Source organism: Leptosomus discolor, chromosome 2, assembly GCF_034619465.1.
Source record: "Leptosomus discolor isolate bLepDis1 chromosome 2, bLepDis1.hap2, whole genome shotgun sequence".
Lineage (NCBI taxonomy): Eukaryota > Metazoa > Chordata > Aves > Leptosomiformes > Leptosomidae > Leptosomus > Leptosomus discolor.
Window position 1 is genome coordinate 39,784,544 of NC_141392.1, and position 16,522 is coordinate 39,801,065.

Sequence of the window (16,522 nt, forward strand, 5' to 3'; positions counted from 1 at the left end):
TAGCTAAATGGGTACAGCCCTACCACTCGGGAGGTGTTTCCATGTCGCAGTACCCTTTTTCACCAATATAACACGAATGACCCAAGTGCATTTGGCATCTTCATTCCACTCTTCCTCTGGGATCAGCAGCTGATCTAGTGATTCAGAAACAGCTTCTTCAAAACAGAGTATTATCTAAACATTATCTGTTCACCCAAATGATACACAGCAACCAGATAAAAATGAGAAAAAGACTCCATTTTTCCTTGCTTATGCTGTATCTTTCCCTTCAGATTTCGGGTAAATTACACCGAGAGCAGCTACCTCGTTCCTTGATGTGTGGGAGGGAAGACAGCTTCTCTTCTGGCTTGTTCTCGTTGTTACTGCAGGCTTTGATCCTATGCTTGGGCCAGATGAAGAGAAGCCTAACAGAGCGGGTAGAGACACACAAATAGGCATGCCCACCACTACTTGCTCTACTATTGACCTCTTCCGGGCTGATGGTATTTTCAAAATAACCTTATCTGTCACCATTTTGTTTTCTTTTTGAAAAATAAAAGTCTTCCTGCTCTGATCTACAGAACAGCAAAAAGCACATAAATTGGCAAGAGAGTTCCTTTATTTTTCATACAGGTAATAAATCTAGAAGTCAAAATTGGATCTCTTAAATAAAACGTCAGGGTATGACTGATTCTATGTGGAGTTCACTGATGCTGAAAAGGGAGGATCCAGCTCTTTCTTCAAGTCTTGCCTTTCCTTCTCTACTGCTGGCTGCACATCCTGCTTCTACCTTGTGCTGGCTCTGCCATTCATTGAGAGCAGGTATGAGTCACTGAAGTAGTAAAAACCCCAATCCATCAAAAAGTGAATAGTTTTTGGTAAAGAGTCTGACAAGCATCTGAATCAGCACAGCCAGGAAGTTGGACCATGCAATTAGAAGTGAGGAAGAAAGGAGGAAGGCAGGAAGGGTGAGATGTTCTTTTAGGGGGAGAAGGCTCGATTGTTGGCTGCTGAGTCTGTAAGTAAAACTCAGAAGGAAGGAAGGGGAAAAAATAGGTTTGAAGGCTGCTTATAATAGCAGGATCTCAAATCCTTCTCAGTCCATGGGATGGCTTTGGAACTGTCCTGGCAAATATCTCTTGCTGCTTATATACAGCTACGATCCTGTGGATCTTTAGCTGCTCCTGTCCAGCTTCAGCAAAGCTGCATTTGAGGAAAAGTGACTGAACATGCATTAACAATGCGTCACTAGGAAAAAAGGAAGCATTTCTTTCCCTCAGCAATATTCCTCAATGTCAAGGAGCTACTGGCAGTGCTTGGCCTTTGGGACTATGCCTAAAGAGCTGCAGCAGAAAACAGCTTCACTTTCATATTTAAGTGCAGGATGCTGTTCCCCATCCTACCCAGGCACAGAAATGGCCCTAGAGATCCACATATTTTAACCTTCAGACTTTATTACCATTAATTATATCTCAAAGTGAAGCCAGGATCCCCGAGAACACGGTGGCAGGAACAAAACACAATCTTCCATCTGCCTAGCAACACGGGTTGCCATGAGTACTTCTCCCCATGCTCCACAGGCAGCAGGGGCTCGCCACTGAACACTGAGCCAAGTTCAAGGGCCCCATTCTGGTAAAGAAAGCCTGCTCCCTTGAATGAAGACTTTGGTTTCTATATCCAAGACACCTGTGTTCATCTGGAGCCTCAAAGGTGTCAGCCAGCAGCCTGAAATTCAGGAATGAGGGACTTGTGGAGCAGCAAGATATCATCAGTAGAACTCCTCTTGCAAGAGACAAAAGCAATGACGTTGGCAACATGAATGCAAACTCCATTCCTCCCTTCTCCGTTTCTTTTGAAAAAATTCTTTGCACATATTTCAATACCATGCCAAAAAATTCCCAATTAACATACTATCAAACCACTGAATTTACATACTTAGGAAGGAAAGAAGAAAAACCCGGAATTCATGATGCACTGAATTAATGGAAACACTCTTTAATGCCCCTAGCTCAGGAAGTCCTCAAATCACAAACCATTTGTAGGAGGCTGAGAGAGACAGTATTCAAGATATTAATTTGCCTGGTTCTCCACTGAGCACCTGCTTTAGGCCTCACTAGAAGAAAGGATACTCAAAGATATGGACCTTTGATATGACCCAGAAGGCTCTTTTTGGTGTTCTTAAAAAAGCAAAAGACTCTTTGATCATTGCTTAATAATTAAGGGAGGCCCTCTAATAATGTTGTTATCTAGAAGCTGTGTAAAAATAGTTATATATGACAAAAACACAAAATCATAGGTTTCAGACTGACGTTTGGACAATCACAATTGAATGAGAATGTTGAACACTTGAATTATGTTTATGTTACCCATATTGTGAAGCTAGCCTTTAAAAAAAGCTCTTATTTCACTGTTATATGGTGACATGCAATTTAAAGGTATAAAGGCCATAGCATGGATAAATTGGTCCAAAGTACATTTTATAAAGCAGTCAGCTGCGACACAGGAGTACTTAGCTTTGGGATGAGAGGAGGAACTACAGTTACACATCTGAATGAACATATACGGCACTTAATCAATTTGCATGAGGCATGATATAGTACTTTTTAATACTTAGGAAAATCCTCCTAGCGCATGAAAGGCAGAACTGTTTTCTTTTAGATCATCTGTCAAGATTATTTGGGCATGGAGATGTTGCTGTACTCACTAGGTAAGTGATAATCACAACCAAAATGAACCTGGGTATAAGAAAACCCATGAATTTCAGTACTTAAGATTTTTCTGGTTTCTTCAGAATGCAAGTTTTCGTTTATTAAAAAAAAATCTAGACCATCTGCTTGTGATGATAATGTTTGGAGAATTTATGTAGCATTACCCTTTTTAATCTACAGTAGGACAGCAAGGGAGAAAATCATATTCTATAATAAGTCCCATTAACTTAATGTGTTCAGGATTTCACTTTACAAGTCTGACCCCACTACCTGCTCATGTTAACTTCAGAATTTCAGTGGGAATAAGGTTAAGGTCTGTGGGACTGATCTTAATTTTATTCACAATTTATTCATCTCCACTGACACAAATGGCACAGTATTAAGATTAGTGTTATAGCATAAGCATCACCTCAATTCTTATTCATCTCAGCGTTTTTTTATTCAAAGGGCTAATTGCATGGCTAGCTTGTTTTTCCAGGTTTGTGACGTGTTCTTATTACTTAAATATAAGCTTTAACTTTGCAGAGATTAAATTAATTTCCCTATTTAAGTAATGTTAACTCTGATGTAGCTAGAGATACTGTACAGAGTATGTTTTGTAAATTTTCCTATATAGACTTACTATTTTAAAATGAAAGTTGCTTTGATATAAAAATACACTTTGTTACTTTAAGAGGGGGGAAAAAAGGAACAGAACTAAGACACATCCCAGGAATATTTTCTCTACTGTTGGAATAAGAAAGAAATGAATTCCTGTTTGATTCCCTTGTGAGGGATAGGAGACTTTGATGCGCTGTGGCCAGAAGATAGATAACTGTATTAATGAAAATGTAATCTGTGCTCAGAGACTTTGCATGTTGGCTATGAATGTAAAATATTCATACCACAATAGACTGTTACACTGTCAAAAGCTGAAGTTCAGCCAATTTTACCAGAAAGAGTTGATATTTTTCTGTATTCTTCATTCTAGGGAACAGGAAAAACAAGCCACCAGAACTGCTCTTCCAATTGACACTTTTGCCAGTGTAACTGGTTAGACATGTCATAAATCTAGAAATAGGAAGCATTTGTCTACAGAGCCATTTAGACACAATAACTCAAACTAAGAGAGGTAAGGAATACTTTGGGTTGGTAGAGTTTTCAGTGGCACCATGCCAGGGCAAGCAGAGGCATCATCTGCTTTTGTATCACCTTCTCTGCCATGCCCCAGGGCACAGCCGTGAAAGGATCTGAGTAGGAAACTCATTCAGCCAAAAAATACTCTTTTGTTGTTGTGGTGGTTACCAGGTTGTGAGCTGGACTAGCACGGCAGAAGGGACAGTGTAAGAACAACTGAGCAGGGCTGAGGAAGCACAGACCTGCCACCAAGCAGCAGCCTGAGACTTTCAGCACAGTCCTCCATCTATGGGTGGAAGGGGTTTTGGTCCGTCGCTGGCTTGCCTTCTCCCAACTCAGATGCCTGCTGTCCTGAACTATTTTCCAGTCATTCTCCATTCATTTGGAGGCACACCGAGGAATCAAAAGCAGGGCTTGAAAAGAGAAGCATCATCATTTATTAGACTAGCTGACAGAGATTGGAAAAAAAAATAAAGACTGGTTTTGGATATATGATTCCTTTTTCAGCTGTGAAATAGAAGTTGCGTCCCTTCAACAGAGTACAGTGGCCATCATTTACAAGCAAATTTAGCTTTATTGTGTTACATCATTTGGACTATTGGAGTGAAATGGCTAGTTGGTACCCGCAAGGCAGAGGTGAGTGTTTGCAAAGGAAGACATGATAAGGACATTAGCCTTGTGGGACAGAAAGACAAGCAGTTGTCACATGCAGAGCCTTAAGGAGTGGGGAAAACTGCAACATGCTAAACTGATTCTAATAGATACCGTAGATAGATGCAGATAAAGGAGACTTAACAGGAAGAGGCACTTAAATATCCTCATAAAGCCATTTAAATTTTCTTAGGGTTGAACATTCAGAGCTATGTCACTTAAGCATTTATGAAGCTGTGCAATGAACCACACGAGGGAAATGACAAACAACCCGAAAAGTAACCCAGGAAAATCAAATAGGCAACAAAGTACTGATGGGTTATTTCTCCACAAGATGAGTTCTCATTTGCTGAATAGCCACATACATACTTGCACAGCATAATGTAGGGAGCAACAACTGCTTAAGCCACAGTTGCTAATCAGACAGTTGTTGATCAGACACACTGATCATACACAGATCAGTGTGTAAGATTACTCCAACATGTAAAGATTTGCAGCAATAGGAAAGCTGTGATCAACTACCTACTCACTTAAAGAAGGTATGGCTAAGATTACGCAGGACAGTGAAAATGGACTACCAAATAGATGCATAAGTTTTAAGCTGCTAACTGAACTTTACAAAGTGAAAATACGAGTCTGAAACTGAGGATCAGTAAACCCTAGATAGGTAACGACTTCCCAGTTCTATGTCATTAGCACCATCAGGAATTGGATAGCTATGTAACTAAACCTAAAAGTGGTATCACCTACAGTGTGAGATAGTTATTTTCTTATAATTGGTTATTGAAGTATATAATTAAAACAGAACACATCTTTTATCTGTATATCTATATATCATTATATATATTTATCAATATATCTATATATACTTTCATGATAGAGCAGTATTTATTTGCATTGCTGTGTACATCATCACCACCTCGAGAGCTATAGATTTCTGGCAGTTCAGATTAACTCAAATAAACACAGAGTCCGAGAGGGATGGTAGTTTTTAACTAAACTGCAAGATCTGGAAGCCTGAAGACCAAACCTTGCTGCAGTGATTTGAAGCAATACTGTTGTCTCTTAGTGACCTTACATTTCACTGCCAGCTGGCATCTCCCCCTCTGTAACAGAAGAATCAGACAGTAATGGGTGTGGATGCCCTGGTACATTTCCCTCCACCTCCTTTCACCTCACCCTGGCTGTTCAACACAGCACAGTATATTTAGTACTTTAAATTGGTAAACAATGCTGTGACCCAGGGAGTGATCACACATCCCATTTTGTCACTTCTTGAGCAGTGCAGCTGCTGGGATGGTAAGATCTTAAACCACTGTAGCTAAACTAGACAGACTCTGCCAGTGAAATTATTGTGTTGTTTCTTTGTTACCAGACCTCAGCTGTGAACCTGGATAAATCTTTTAACCCCCGTTTTTGAAACACTAACACATGTAAGTGATTTTCCATCTGCAGTTATTTACTGCATATTACTACAGATTAAGAACAAACCTCCAAAAGCTCGGAATGCCTTACCTGAAAAGTGATATTGTATCACATATCTATTGCATGTAGGCGGAGTGTTTGTGTTGTATATTTTATGATATCTTTAAGGTAGTATAGAATATATTTAAGATAGTATTTGTACCTTTCTCCCCATGCCCTTTGCAAGAAGTTTGTCTCTTAGATGTAGTGTGGAACATCCAAGACGCATTGAAGATACATGATTGAAAAGGTGAAGCTGAGGTTAATTTGTAGAAATAAGAAAATGTAGAATAAGAAAATGTAGAGCACAGAGAAAGGAAGGAGGCATGTGGGAAGAATGTGGGACCTAGGGCAGATGGCATACCCAAGTGCTGAGCCTTTTGAAAAGGTTCTCCTTTTCTGTACTGGGTGCCTCTGTAAACACCCAAAGATGCTACTGGAAGCAGACACATCCTCAAAGCCTTCCCTTCAGTGGCACCACTACTTCTGGTCCTCCAGTAGTGAAATATTTGCATGCTAGAAGTCCAGATCTCACAGAGATGTAGACAGGCCCATGATCAGCAGATCCCAAGACATTAAACGGGCCACTTTGTTGATCTCTAGCCCTGACACAAGCCAGTTTAACAAGGTCAAATAGCAAGGTGGTGCAGTACCATGTCCTTCCTTCTGGCTGATGGTCAAACATATACAGCCTTGGTCTCACCAGCAAGCCTACAGGGCTACTTTTAGTAGTGTACTACTACTTAGGGTAGTCTTTTCACTAAGCAGGTTATCTGTGAAACCTTCCAAAATGACTACGAGAAATCTGCGAGGATGTTCACAAACTGATCTGGTAGCCATGGAGATACACATGGTTATCCTGATCTAAAATTTCAGAAGTCTGATAATCTCTTGTTCTCCTAAACATCTCTAGTGGCCAAAATTTTCAGCATATTTTCAAAAGTCCAGTTTCCAGACTGACTGAAGACCTCCTCAGTAGACACAGTCCCAGAACGGACTAAAAGAGGTTTTCTGTCTTTGTGGGATTACTTTGATTCAATAGTAGAAGGAAGAAGCTGACTTTCAGAGCTCTGTTTTTATCACTTTCCAAGCTATATTCATTGCCATAAAATATGAATGCATGAAGTTAGCAGCCTAGAGCTATTGGCTTCCCTATAGATTTGAGAAATGAGAAACACAGAGGAGAATCTCCGATTTGAGACTTCGAAAGAACTAAATACCTATCTCTTTTTCTCAGTAGGGAGAATCTTCAGTAATATCAGAGTTACAAAGGGGGAAAAAAAGCACTCCATAAATTCACAGATCACTCAAAGCTCCAGGCCTGGCATTTGGATATGCATAGGGTGTGGTTGGTTATGAAGGAGACAGTGCCATTAGCAGCAACCCAATGGTTGATGTTGGGAAGATGTCTTCTGCTTTTAAGAGAGCTATCACCAAATTTTTTTGTCCATCCTCCCAACACCCTTCAATACCCTGGTGGATTGCAGCCAATGAGAGTTGATTTTATATTAAGCATAAGGTTTCATAGACACACCTAGCTTGTAAGAGCTCTTTTTTTGTCAACTTTGTGATCACAAATATTCACATGGAATTAATCACTTACATTGTCACTTGGAATAGAAGTGCCAACGTCTGGAAGCTGGGAAGAGAGCACGTGTGTTATCTACTGAGAAAGACAATATGCACTGGGAAAAGAAAAAATCTGTGAGGTATTAGTGTTAGAAGAAGAACTAGAATGAAACCTAAATGAGAGGATTTCAAAACAGAACAAAAATGAAGAACAGAAGTGAGAAAACACAGTCAAATGCTTGAACAGAAGCATCAGAAAACAAAAGGATGAAAGAAAAACAGGATATAGGTAATAAGATAGAAAAGTTGTATTTGTCAGAAGGATATACAAAAGATCTTTAAGTTTTGGAAAAAAAAAATGAAGAGAGGAGGATCTAGTGATCCAAAATATCAGCAGATCTAAATGGCTAATGGAAAAATCCCACTCTTGAGGCATATGCTCATACTCCACCCCAATCATGAGGCATATATGTATGCTTAGCTTTACCTCACACAAGTAATGCCAGTGAGTTCAGCAGTAAGCTCCACCAGTGTAAATCACACTTCTCCCTCTCTTACACCCCCAGTTTCAGCAGATGCAGCCACAGTAAAGACTGGGGGAAAAAAGAAGACAGAAATCAAATGTAATTTCCAATTCAGATAAAACATCAGACTGTTAAAAGTACTTAAAGAAAATAGTTCTCCTTTATCCTTACAAATGTGGTTCCAAATATACATAAAAGGCAGAAAGGGGAAAATTAACATGCTGTTACCCAGTTTTAAATGCTTTTATCTTAAAATATAGGCTGTTAGGATTTTAAGAGATCTTGGTGCCCTGCAACAAGCAACTTTATTTATGTGTTTCATAAATTTCCTTTTCGTAATTCTAAGGAGTTTTCTCATTTTTCTTATTCTCTGGAATTAACAGGGTCTCTGAAAGGATTCCAGGTGAAGCAGTAATAAATTAGTTTAATACACTTGATCAAAGAAGCAAAGTAAACTTCAAATTTTAACAAAACTGCTTACAACCCAGAACACACTCTGGAAGAGCACAGTGTTTACCACTGGTATTTATTTGACGGTTTTTTAAGCTTCGCTTTATTCAAACCTGTTCGTGATATCTCCCAATAAAGCACCCTGCAGCATCCCAGCATGAGGCTGCTGATAGCCCACCCTTGTTCAGGCAGGCAGGCAAGGCAGGCTCCTCGCTGCTCCACCAGGCCTTCTGCTTCAGCCCGCGCAGGGTGGGCTGCTCCATCTCTTGCACTTCACACTCTTTCTTCCTGCCCTGTGCCTGCAAGCCGCAGCCCCCCTGTAAGGCCATAGCACTCATCACAACCAAATCCTTCCCTTTCTGACACCAGACTGCAGACTTTTTCCAGTCTCGTCTCAGAGGTGTCCTTCCGCAGCAGACTGTGGCCCAAGGCGCTGCTGGCTGTGGGTGATGGGCAGATAGCAGCTCTTGGCTCCTGAAGGGTTTCAGCTTGCTGTCTCGCAAAAAGAAGTGCTCCGTCCTTGGCTCCACAAATGCAAGTTTCCAATGTGGTCCCCATCACACCAGTAACAGTTTGCAGGGGGCGGGGAGGAGGAGGAGGAAGGCATGAGAGAGGGAGCACTATTTTCACCGTTATACAAGTTTTGCTGCTGAGTATCCAAATTGGCTTCTGTGGATTTGTTACCTGTTCATAGCAAGGAAAGTGAAAAGTGACTCAGCATCCATGTTCATTCACTTCCCTCCCAGGCTGTCAGTTCGGAGGTTGTCTGGGGTAACGTTCTCTAAAGCAGCCCTTGTTCACTTCGGAGCAGACGGAGATCCTCAACTCCTTCCATGTGGGCTCCCGCAAGCTGCAATCCACTGCCAGTGCAGGTCAGGTTCAAGCCAGATATTTCAATGTTCCAGCAAAGTGAAGTTCTGCATCGTTATGATGAAGGATTTCAAGGATATGAAAGCATTTGAAATACATACAAATGGGGGAGAGAATATAAGAAAAGCTATAAACCAGTGAGAAGTACAAAGAAACAAAAGGAAATATTACCAGAAAAATTTCCTCATAACAAGGGTGCTTCAAATAAAGTGGACCTAAAGATTGCTTCTGATTTATTGCTGGTTGCTAAAGCATGGCATTAGGTACAAACTCATATTGTCAAGCCTGAGAACTTGGTCAAGGATTTCTAGAGTTAGTTACCGTGGAGTCAAAAAAAAATGTTGGCTTTTGTGATGAGACCAGTTTCAGAGAAGAAAGAAGAAAAGAGGATAAAGGGAAAAAAAGCTTGTTTTAAGGATTAATTCAATGATCTGCATTTATTTCATTTAAAACTGATCAGTTATAATATTATTTTCTGTGTATTAATTTCATTTAAAGCTGAACAGTTATAACATTATTTTCTCATGTAATTTATTCTTTTTAAAGTGTTTTGTGGGGTTTTTTTACTCTTAATTGCCTTTTGTGTGCCAGTATATTAGAATTTAACAGTGCTATCCATAACTATAGTATCTGAGCCTTTCCCATGTGGAATGTACTGGTGGTTAAAAAAACCCCTCTCTAGATATTGTGGACAATCTGATTCTTCTCTTTTTTGAAGGTGTGAGATTTGTGCTTGGACTGCACATCTTTTTTTCATTCCTTTTTAACAATACTTTTGGTTTTAAGTTCTTGAGTTTGTACATGATGGACAAGCATGCTATTGTCACTTAGTGGCCAACTTTTGTTTTATTTCAGAAACACTGTCCTGTATACGTTTATAGGATTGTAAAAACAGTTCCTTGTTATGACTGGCATGCTGTGCTCACCTTGCTTCTTACTTATTTTAATTTTTGGTGTTAGGGATCTCTTTCTTTGCTGGTAAGTGGAGTAGGAGGGAGCAGGAGAAACAAGTGCAGATGCCTCATCTCATAGAGGAACTGCCAGGCAGTTCTGTTTTCTTTTGTATGAAAAAGAACTCATAAAATCCAGAATCTCATTGAGGCCCTGACCCTGCAATGAACTCTGCAGAGTCACAGGGGTCCTGGGACATAGGAAAAACTATAGGATAGAGAGCCTTGGATTGCATACACTGATAATTTGGTCTGCTGCACAAAACATGTTGGCCTGATGTTATTTAAAAGGATGGCTCGCTTTATGTTCGCTATCAGAAAATTTTAGCTGGATAGTTTAGGAGTTGTTAAATCTTGGATTAGCTACCTAACAGCAGAAATCCCCTAGCAAACTTTTGATCCTCCTCCCCCACGGTTTTGCTGTCACTGTTCCTTTAAAGCAGCGTGACCTGATGGGATACCTGGTTGTGGTTTATCATACCTGCTGGAAGGGTTGTCTACATTCTGGCAAGAGCGCGCTCCTGGGAGTATCCTTAGACTATGGATGTGGAACAGCAAGGTTAAGTGACAGTGTTTTTTCTTCTCATGCTTATTGTCAAATAATTGTTCTCAGAGAGTTAGCATGGGGCTGACTGAGTTTTTTTATACTTTCCTAGAAAATTACCTGTAGCCATTTGCTAGCAGTTAATTTATTGTGTTGCCAGAAGAGTTTCTGTTGCTGCTAAGTCTGTTATACGAAATGATGCTGGTTTTCTACATCCTGTAAATAAAGAAGAGCTGAGCAGATTTGCTCCAGCAGAGTGGGTTAAAGAGCAGTCTATGATAAAATGGCTTTCTTTCCAGGGAGCATTCTACAGTGAGATAAACTTAATTGGATAAAATGCAGTTTCCTAACAAAAACCAACCAACCGAACCTCTGACCTCATTTCTTTATCCTGCTTTTCTATATTTCTTGATTTAAAGACTGCATAACATACAGTCTTAAAGTTAAGTGTCACTAATGCTTGTGCTGTGGTTTTCTAGTGCATAGTCAGGCTCCGTGTAGCTTTCTGAGCCCATGCATGTGGAGGGAAAAGGTTCTGTTTCCTTCTCTCACTGACTGTGCAGAGGGTTTTTCCATTTCTGTGTTGACTTATTCTAGGGCCTAACAGAAAAGTAGCTAGACTTTGGAATGTTGCTTCCAAAGGTAAGAGAGAAGAGATGTGGGACCAAGACTGTGGGGAAATGCAGTTCTGCACTTTTGAAGTTGCTTTCTGATGCTTTGGTGTCTCCTGGAGCTACCTTAGCAGACCTCAGGATTTTGTAGCAACAGCCTTGTAAGATTGCCAGAGCAGTGCCTAGAGAGAGAAAGCTACCTAGCACCTAGCTTTTTTTTTTCTTCCTGCCTGCCTTCCTGCCTTCCTTCCTTCCTTCCTTCCTTCCTTCCTTCCTGCCTGCCTGCCTTCCTTCCTTCCTGCCTGCCTGCCTTCCTGCCTGCCTTCCTGCCTGCCTTCCTGCCTTCCTTCCTTCCTTCCTGCCTTTCTCTTCCTTCCTGCCTTCCTGCCTTCCTGCCTTCCTGCCTTCCTCTTCCTTCCTCTTCCTTCCTCTTCCTTCCTCTTCCTTCCTCTTCCTTCCTCTTCCTTCCTCTTCCTTCCTCTTCCTTCCTCTTCCTTCCTCTTCCTTCCTCTTCCTTCCTCTTCCTTCCTCTTCCTTTCCCTTTTTTGCTTTTCTTGGCCTCTCTTTCCCCCTCTCTTTCCCCCTCTCTTTCCCCCTCTCTTTCCCCCTCTCTTTCCCCCTCTCTTTCCCCCTCTCTTTCCTTCCTTCTTTTTAATGTACTGGACATGTTCCCCATGTAAAAAGTAGTGCTGGGGAGAAGTTTGAAGTACTGCCTCTGTCTGCATGCTGTTCTCCTGAGACTGTAGACCTTATAAACAAATAAGCCAACAGCTTCAGGAAGGGAAAAATAAGAATCCTATTGCTGGGATATGTACATTTGTGAATGCTCTGGGCTACAGCTGTGTGGCATACTCTTAGTACAAAAACAGACATCTTGAAAGCATGCTAACATGGATTAATGAATAATCAAAAATAGTCTGCTTACTCAGCTTTGCCCATCACAGATTTAAGATATGCAGCTGGACCATGGTAGTACCTTTTGTCAACGTACAATATTCCCTTAGGTTTTAGGGGGGGTTATGTGGTTTTGTTTAGCAAGGCCTTCCCAATCTGTAGAAGACATCCTTTGTGAACTGAGGAGAGGGGACAGAGGAGATGGCCTGAGAGCTGGCAACACTCTGGTGCCACAAAAGGTGTGTGGCTGCTTCCCTTTTTAACCAAAACATTTCAAGAGAGGAGGGAGAAACATGTATTAGCAAGGCTTAAAGAGTAAAATGAGGAGAGGAGAGTACTGGGTGTACTATAGAGGGTGCAGATCATCAGAACAGGAGGGAAAGACAACCCAAGGAGATGGTCATCTGGACATTAAGGGGGGGGGGGGGGGGCGGTTAGGCAGTGCTTGAGTTTCTTTGGATTTTTTCTTTGGGTTTCAGGGTTGGTTTTTTTAAAGTCAGGCTGAACAGAAAAGTTGCATTAGGCAAGAGCTGGTCTGTTGGCTGCCAGTTTTGAATTGTCCTGCTACTCACTCTTTTTGCTTCTGCCTTCTGAGATCGGTTGGTTTTAGTTACATATATTGTCCATATGTTTCTTCTGGTATATGAGCAGGAAGGTACACCAGAGCTGACACTCAACTCTAAAACCTACTTATGATTGTCTTAATAGTCCCTTAGAGAGAGTAATTGATACTTTCTTGAAATGGTTGTTTTGCATCGTCTTGCAGGAAAACAATATTTTTTGGAAGTTGATATACAATGCTACCTCCTCTTTTATGGACTGACAGCTATTGAGAGGGATTTAATCCATCTAATTTTCCTGAGTTCATAGCATCACTCTAGTAAATGTGTATATGTGGCAGGTTACAAGAAAAATATCAAGAAACTGCAGATGTCTGATTTCTGGAACTGAATATCTTTTTAGGAACTAGTTCATCCGTAACACTTCCACAGATGTGTGGTCAGTAAACTTCGGAATGACTCTGAATAAAGCCAGAATGGTTTTAATGCTGAAGGATGAGGCCTTTTTCCAAGGCCAGGCTTGGAAGCTGTGTGAGTCTTTGAATGCTCTGAATAGAACAACTGGTTCTCAGAAACTCATGGGTTTGGGGTTTGGCTTTTTTAAGCAACTTGTTGAATTTTTTGGAGCTACTTCTTGAAAATGTGGAAAGGTGGATTCTTGTCACTACGGGGTCAGTCTGTGCTCGCCCTTTAAAGGGTGACAAACATGGGTTGTGGCTGATTTGTGATGTCCCAGTGTAGCTTTGCAGCCCTTTCTTCAGCTTGGTGGGATTGCTGAAGTGCTTAATCTTCATCCTGCACAGGAAAAGCAAAATAGCATTAGGATCTTAACAAGGTTGTGTACTAACCCTTGACTGACAACACACCTGGAGGCTCAAAGGCTACTACGGCAGAAAGGGGAATGCTATGCAGAAGTGTAATAAGAGAAAGATGCTGCTGAGGAGGAACTGGCTAACCAAACAGGTGCCTGAAACCTGAGTTTCAGTCCCTTGAACGCTGTTAGCTCTACTTGTAATCAGGCACTGACTATCCTTAGGTCTGAAATCATCCTTAGGACCTAACTGATCTAGTTCTTGTGCAAATAATAAGCCTTATTACAGCAAGTGACCGCCTCATTTCTGAGATGAATTTGACCTCATTTGATATTAAAACATCATGAAGAGATTATAGACAGTACAAGGCAAGGTCAGTCTAGTTCAGCATCCTGACTCTGATAGTGAGTAGTAGTGCATGTTAGGGAAAGAGAGGAGCACAGGGCAAGTGTGGTGGTATTTCTCCAAAACAAACTCCCGACCTCCTGGCAGAGTCTCTACAGATAGAGCCTACCTATAGAGATGTAAGGATAGGGGGCTCTTTGGGCTAAGAAATCATCAGAACTGACCCTTTGTCATGCAACCTCACTTGTAACAAATTAGCACTTTAAAAATGTCTGAAAATTTCTGACTGGCTCTAATAATGATTAATGAGGATTTCATGAGGAGAGATGAAAAGGGAGAAAGAAAAAGACTCGCTCCACATGCTGCCTGCTATCATAAAAGGCAGCAGAGTATTTCAAGAATGATATTCTCTTTTAAAGTAATGGTGTGTTGAATGTAGAACTCTGAAGGCGATATTAATTGAGGGTAGATGGGTTAAGGACATACGGAAGAGAACAGGAGCATATTGTGATGGTCAGATGTAGGGTAAAGCATGAGAAGAACAGCCAGAAGAGACAAAGCTGTAAGAGAGCAGAACCAGGAAAAGATAAGTGCTTGCGTCCTCCTGCAACACTGAAGGTGTACAGCAAGGTTCAAAAAAGGTTCAAAGCCCAGGTAGGATGGCACTCCAGAGGCTATCCAGTCCCTTCCTGAAAGCCTGCTCTTCTTTTTGTCACCCCTTTGTCACTGCTCTTGGCAAACAGGAGGAGGAGAGGGATTTGGAAGGACTAAGGGTGAATAACAGAAAGAACATTAGGGGTGAGGAGAGCAACTAATTAAAGTCTAAAGGAGCACAAACAAAAGGGAGGGAAACCAGAGTAACTGATCTGTTGAAGGGCCAACTCCCAGAGGCAGGATCCCAAATTACTTTTGAGAGGGGAGACTGGTTTGGAGAGAAACATTCTCTTAAGTTTGAAAGTAACACAGTTACAAGGAAAATGTTATATGATTGATAAATAAAGTGCATAGAATTGCATCTGTTGTGTATGGGTAGATGTCATTTTCCATTTAAGTGGAAAGGAAGGGTTTTTAATATCTTTTCAGATGAAAGAAAAGGATATTTTAATGGAGGAGTACTTGTGGTTATCAGCAATAATGTTTTGGTTTTCATATGGCCACCATTACTATACCAGTAGTATCTTTGCAAATTAAAGCTAAAATGCTTTCCTCCAGTGCTTTCTCATTTCAGAAGGTCGCATTACCAAACACTCGTTTTTATGATATGGCTGGTACTTATCCACATGATCTAGGAAAAGCTGAGTTGAAGGATCTACTACCTGAATTGAGAGGGTACAGCAATGAGGAGAGCATATCCCCTTAACCTATTTTTCCCTTTCAAAGTATGACTAGGGAAGAGGCAAACTCCTGAAACATAGGACTCAAAGAGGACAAGGGAGCATCTTAGAAAGTTTTTTCCCAGAAGCAAATTTATAAGAAATATGTATTTAACTTAAACATCAGAAAACTTAATGACTGCACCTCAGTATAAAAAAATTGTTACACATCTATTTGTCATGTGTATTTTATATGCTTAGCTTTATAAGAAATGCTGCTCTTACCACAATTGAATCATTTGACATCTGAAAATCAACTGGGATTTCTCAGTTCTACAATAATAGGTAACATAACTGTAATCTGAAAACACAGTCCTACTACACTCGTTTCGTAATGTAATTAAGTGTGTTAGATAGTAAGTACTATGGTATAAATTAATCCCCTTTAAAAAACAGTGTTCACCCTTCTAAGTGGTTTAATAAAGAGATAGCCTTAGTACCTTAAAAAAAAATCTCAGGTTGATGGTGTTAAATTTCTGGGGGGAAAAAAAAAGTATGATTCTTACTTTATGTGCTTGTGCCTTTGTATACAGGCTTGAATGCTTTAAGGTAAGTAATCTCTTGATGTGCCTCAAAGCTGTTAGCTGTTTTGTTTCTCCATGGTAACAGGAGTATATGGCAGTATGAGCATGTTACTGAAGTAGGCAGACATGACACTGCTTAGGAATTGGTTTACATGTGAGGCCTGCAGCTCTAGGGTGATTCTGAACAAGGGCATATTGTAACACAGAGGTACTGTGAATGTGTGCAGATGTGCTAATTTAAGGCAAGGCTTAGGGATCTAAAACTAGCCTAAAAGAATCTATCAATCTATAAAGTTTGCAGTGGTGGGAAGAATTATCATACCTCTTCCAAAAACATGGCTCAAATGTGCGAAGAGGCCTGTGCCAGATCAGGATCTAGACATAGGACTCTTGACTGACGTTCAGATATAATATAAGTCATAAAGACTTAATGATGTATTTTCTGTTTAAATTTTTTGGCATTCAAAAAAAGAACATGGGAGGTTGGACAGGCAGATGACATCTAAATTAACGCAGAGTTATCTGTAAGCTTCAGTCAGTAATCTTGCAATATGAACTAGGTGAACCCTGTTTACTTT

The 16,522-nt window shown here is 40.6% G+C and overlaps 1 protein-coding gene across 1 annotated transcript in view; it reads right to left on the reverse strand.

Annotated features, from left to right (window-relative positions):
* The window catches only part of DRC8 (dynein regulatory complex subunit 8), a 52,643-nt gene that overhangs the window by 34,501 nt on the left and 1,620 nt on the right, over positions 1 to 16,522 (reverse strand). The window contains exon 2 of the mRNA XM_086460397.1: positions 15,289 to 15,363. Coding sequence (XP_086316523.1) covers positions 15,289 to 15,363 — 75 coding nt within the window. The remainder of the gene's footprint in view (positions 1 to 15,288; positions 15,364 to 16,522) is intronic.